The sequence below is a fragment of the Gekko japonicus genome, unplaced genomic scaffold, assembly GCF_001447785.1.
Source record: "Gekko japonicus isolate JY-2015 unplaced genomic scaffold, Gekko_japonicus_V1.1 scaffold49, whole genome shotgun sequence".
Classification (NCBI taxonomy): domain Eukaryota; kingdom Metazoa; phylum Chordata; class Lepidosauria; order Squamata; family Gekkonidae; genus Gekko; species Gekko japonicus.
In genome coordinates, this window is record NW_015173674.1 from 2,462,888 (window position 1) to 2,468,095 (window position 5,208).

Sequence of the window (5,208 nt, forward strand, 5' to 3'; positions counted from 1 at the left end):
CCGAATCTGTGGCGCTTCTAGTTTGGGAAGGTTTTAGAGAATATCCGTTCTCCTGCCACAGAGAAGTTGCTTGAGGCAGCTCATGACGGAAAACGTAGTGAAAGCTGGAAAGAACCCCGACTAGAGGATGGAATGTTCTGAACCTTGAAACCAGTTTCATAAGGCATTCTCCAGGATGTCAAAACGATTCCAAAAGATCAGCACCCTCAACTGAGGAGGAGAGTGTGGGCCTGGCTCCTGGGGAGTGTGGCCGCCTTGGCCCCAGGGGGAGGAGGGGGCCCCCTCCACAGAGAGAGCCCCGCCTGTGCCTGCCACCTGCCCCCCCCCCACCCTGCTGTAGGGCCGCGTGGCAGGAGGGGGCAGCCCTTCAGGCCTCATGGGGCCCCTTCCAGCCTCCAGAGGCCTTCAAGGCAAGGGTCAACCTGGAAGCAGCTGGGCCCCGCCCACACCGTGGTGTCAGACCCCCCCACCCCTGGCAGGTAGCCCGGCTGGCTGCTGCATTTGGAACCCGCTGAAACCTCTGGGCAGTTTTCAGAGGCAGCCTCCCAAAGAGCGCATTGCAGCAGGTGCACCTGCCTTGGATCAGAGCAGCCGGTAACTCTATGATGACTGAACAGTGGAAGCAACTTGTAAATATCCCAACAGGTCTCCATAGCCAAGCCACACTCTCTGAGGAGGAAATGTATCTGGTGCATCAGCCAAAGCGGACGAAAGGTGCTACATGCTTTATAGGGGACCTGGGCCACCCACCGTAGGCCGTGGCCCAGCAGCAGCAGCACCCCCAAGCCACAAACCAGCCCCTTCAGGGGGAACGCGGTCCCCTCCAGGACAGGCTGGCTTCTCAATCCCTGAGCAGCTTTTCCATTGACCAGCAGCACCCCCGTCTTGTCTGGACTGAGCTTCCGTTTATTGGCCCTCATCCATCCCATGCCTTTCTCCAGGCACCTGTTCAGGACCCCACTGGTGGACCTCCTGATGGCACCTGGTGTTTCTGGCCACTGTGTGACAGAGAGTGTTGGACCGGATGGGCCTTTGGCCTGATCCAACATTGGCATCTCTTATGTTCTTATAACCTCCACAGATCCACTCGACTCAGCTGTTAAGGAAAAGTAGGGCAGGATGTGAGCCGCATATTAAATCCCCAGATCATCTGGCTCAGCAGTTTCACATAGACCAGAGGTGTCAAAGATGCGGCCTGTGGGCCGGATGAGGCCCTCAGAGGGCTCCTGTCCTGCCCGCAGGGAACTGGCTGTCTCCTGCTTCTTTCTCCAGTTCTGCTGCTGCTGCTGCTGAATCGCAGCTTGCTTTACCAGGCTCTCTCAGTCGCACAGGAGAGATAGATAGGCAAACGTCTGTTCCCTGCACTAGCTGAGGCTCCTTCCCCACCCCCCCGGGGGGAGGGAGGGAGGGAACGAGACAGAGCTTGCTTCCTGGCCAGGCTGCCTCAATCACACAGGAGACAAAGGCAAGCCTTTCTTCCCTTTCATTGGCTAAGGCTCCTCCCCTTCCTCCTGCCTTGCTTTGTTCAGCTGCCTCAATCACAGGGGAGAAATACCAAGCACCTTTAAGAACAACTAAGTTTTATTCGAGGTATATAAGCTTTTGTATGCCTTGCTACAGTGTATGTTTTGTTGGGCTCCTTCTGCCAGGGTTCTCCTGGGTGCAGCTGGGTTCCCCTCCTCTTTCCCCACTGTATTCATGCCCTGTTTAGGTGAGGAATAACAACAAGCCAGTGAGGTGGACTAAGCTGAGAGTGTGTGTCCAGAACAAGTTCACCCAGCACATTTCTTTTGAAAAAATGTTTTGAACCTAGACTTCCCAGATAGCAAGCTGATCCTGACCACTATACACAGTTGTCTCTCTGTTCTTGCACTGCCTCATAGGAGTTGCAGTTATTTCTCTGGCGAGGACTACAGTTTTGTAGACAAACACATAGCCTTCAGTCTGTTTCAGGATGCCTTCTCATGTTCTTGACCAGCGCATGAAACAATTTATGTACAAAAGTTCGCAGTGCCCAGCCATTTCATGTTTTCCCCAGGGTTCTAGGCTCAGAACACAGAGCATGAGATTTCTGTAATGAATGTCAATAAATCAAAAGTAGGCTTGATGCAACAATTCAGAGCAGGAGGTGTCAATTATCAAAGAACAAGAGATTGGATTTATACCCTCCCCCCCCCCAACAGACACCCTGTGAGGTAGGTGGGGCTGAGAGAGCTCTGACAGAAACTGCTCTTTTTCAAGAACAGCTCTTATCAGAACTATGGCTTGCCCAAGGTCATCCAGCAGCTGCAAGTGGAGGAGGAGTGGGGAATCAAACTCAGTTCTCCCAGGTTAGAGTTCACGCACTTAACCACTACACCAAACTGGCTCAGAGGCTGTTAAACAAAATATTGCAAGAGTGCTAATGTTTTAAACAGGTTTTATTTAACAAGTTTTTAAAAATCTTTAACTGTGTTTGTGCCCTTTATAAAGTTTATATCTCCGCTACCTGGCATTACGTTTTGAGACACCCGTGGCCCAGCCCAACAAGGTCTCATTTATGTCAGATCTGGCGCTCATATGACTTTGACACCCCTGAGTCGTAGACATTCTCAGGGCTGGTCAGCAGTCCCTCAGCCCCACCTTCTGGAATTGGCCCGCTGTTGCAAGCGGAAGTATCCGGTGCTGCCCACTTCCAGAAGGACCGGGGACCAAAACCGTTTGCATCCCACAAACACGGGCCTTTGTGTCTCTGCGGTGAGGGTCTTTCTGCGCCCTTTCTGAGGCAGCTCCAGGCAGGCGCCCCTCATTACAGCAAAGTGTGCCCAGCCTCCCCGGCTCCCATGGATGAGAGAGACCCCAAAACAGCGGTTCTCAACCTGTGGGTCGCGACCCCTTTGGGGGCCTAAGACCATCGGAAACCACAATTTTTCAATGGTCTTATGATAGCAACGAAAATTATTTTATGGTTGGGGGTCACCACAACATGAGGAACTGTATTAAAGGGCCGTGGCATTAGGAAGGCTGAGAACCACTGCCCCAAAAGGTGTACCAAGGGGTTAGGGTTAGGGTGCGACCTGATGCTGGGGATTCTGGCTGCAGAATGGGGGAGTGGCTTTTCCCCCAGGTTTCTAAAAAGCACAGTAAGGCAGCACGGTTTCAGGAGCCCCTCGTTCAGTTTGCTCTGGAATTGTGGTGGGCAGTTCTTGTCAGTGTGAGAGTCATTGTTTCTGCTGTGTTATACTTGCAGTTGCATGTATTTCGGGGTGTGCCGTTGGCCCGTGTTTTTGCGGGAGGAACCCATGGCATTCGTTGTGCCAGTTTGAAAGGCTGTTCTTTGCTTTCCCCCTCCATCCATGCAGAGTTGAGCAGAGAGGGAAAGTGGAACAGGGTTCTGAATGCCCTCCGGGCCGGCATTTCACCTGGACTGTCTTCTTGGCAATGAAACGGGTTTGGCCAGGCAGAGCGTGGCTGGTCGAGAGAGGACGTGGCCCCGAGTGTGTTCTGGAGCCTCCTCGCAGGAGTGGGGGGGGGGATTGCTCAGAAGGGTGGAAATCCTGCCGCCACCCCCAGTCAAAGGCAAAGGGCCCACCTGGGGGAGGGTGGTTTTTTTTTTGATCACTGTGGGCCCCGGTCCTCTGGCCTTGTTCTACTGACCAGGGAGGATTGTGAGGCACTCCAAAGGGATCTGTCGAGGATGGGTGAGTGGGCAAATGGGGCTCAGTGTGGCCAAGTGCAAAGTGATGCACATTGGAGCCAAAAATCCTAAAAGCAAGAGGGAATTAGATAAGCATCTGGAGCAGAGGTCTCTCAGTGGCTCTTAGCCACAAGGTATAGACAGGAACTCTTGGTCTGGGGCAAGGGATGCTCTGTCTTCTTAGTGTTTTGGGGTGGGGGGCAACAGTGGGAGGGCTCCTAGTCTCCTGGCCCCACTGCTGGACCTCCTGAGGGCACCTGGTGTTTTTGGCCACTGTGTCAGACAGAGTGTTGGACTGGATGGGCCACTGGCCTGATCCAGCATTGGCTTCTCTCTTATGTTCTTATGACTGACTGCCTGATTCCCCTCTCTGCCCTTGCAGTGCTATCCCGGAGGCTGCGTGAGTATCCGAGCGAGGGAGGACAGCCGCAGGCCGAAGCGCCCCAGACAACCTTGGCAACCAGCCGTCTCTCTGCCGGCCCTCCACTGCGTCCTGAGGAGACACTGCCCAGAGATGCTCCACAGGCCCTGGGGGGGCTCAACCAGTCCCTGGAGGGCAGCCAGCGCCCCCCTGAGGCACAAGCGGCCACCACCGCCAACAGCTCCGCCTCCGACGACCCCTTTCCCCCGCCCACGGGGCTTCCGCCTCCGGAGAAGCCGCTCTTGGGGGACTCGCAGGGCACGGATTTCCTGCCTGCCTCTGTTGAGCGGAAGCAGCCGAGCTGGGTGGACCAGACCACCAGCGTGGTCATCCAGCCACGCCACTCGGATGAGATGTGAGGTCGTGGGAGCAGACCGGCCAGTGCTGTGCCTCCCGGACACTGACTTTGGGCAGAGGGAGGGGGGGCCCCCGCCCGCCCCCCCCAGACAGCTTCATGCAGCACTCCGGAAAGACAGATCTGCTGCCCACAGAACAGCTCCAGCGCTCGCTTGAAGCTTAGGCTGGACTGCGGAAGGGGGCAAGCGGCTCAGCGGGCCCCTGCTTTTGCTGCCTCCTGCGCCTGTCGCTGGCCACGCGCAGCCACGGCCCCCGTTGGAGTCAGCCTTTGAATGCTGCCCCCCTTCTTGGGAGATCTTCCTGTGCCCGACCCCCCGGGCCCCACCACAGCCTGCACTTCAGAGTAGCCTTGCCAAGTGCCCCCACCCCACCCAGCCAGCCACCTCTGCAGGGAGGCGCACCCCGTTCCCCCAGAGGGCCGTGAGGCTCCTGCCTGCTGCTGCTGCCCCACCAGGGCCCCTGCTGCCCTGCTTCATGCCCTCACCGCCCAGGAAGCGGCCTCCCCCCCCCCGCAAAGCTGAGGCAGCCCCCTCCTCCGTGGGGCTGTGGCTGCAGGGAAGTGTAGCTGGGGGGGTGGGGGGCCCCTGCTTTCCATTCTGTTTGGCATTGAGCCCCCTCTGATCTCGGGGAGGGGAGGGGCCTAATGGCAGGGCAAAGGGAGGGGGTCATGGCTTAAAATAAAGAGGGGCAAAAACGTCCTGGCTGGTGGCTGCTGCCTGTGACTTCCTGGCTGTGGGGTGGCTGTTGTCAGGGC

At 56.6% G+C, this 5,208-nt stretch overlaps 1 protein-coding gene across 1 annotated transcript in view; it reads left to right on the forward strand.

The window, feature by feature from the left end:
• Window positions 1-5,198, forward strand: part of LOC107120250 (cyclic AMP-responsive element-binding protein 3-like) — a 13,727-nt gene extending 8,529 nt beyond the window's left edge. Inside the window, exon 9 of the mRNA XM_015422898.1 lies at window positions 4,059-5,198. Within this exon, the coding sequence (XP_015278384.1) occupies window positions 4,059-4,456 (398 nt within the window). The 3' untranslated portion in view covers window positions 4,457-5,198. The remainder of the gene's footprint in view (window positions 1-4,058) is intronic.
• The last annotated feature ends 10 nt before the right edge of the window (window positions 5,199-5,208 follow it).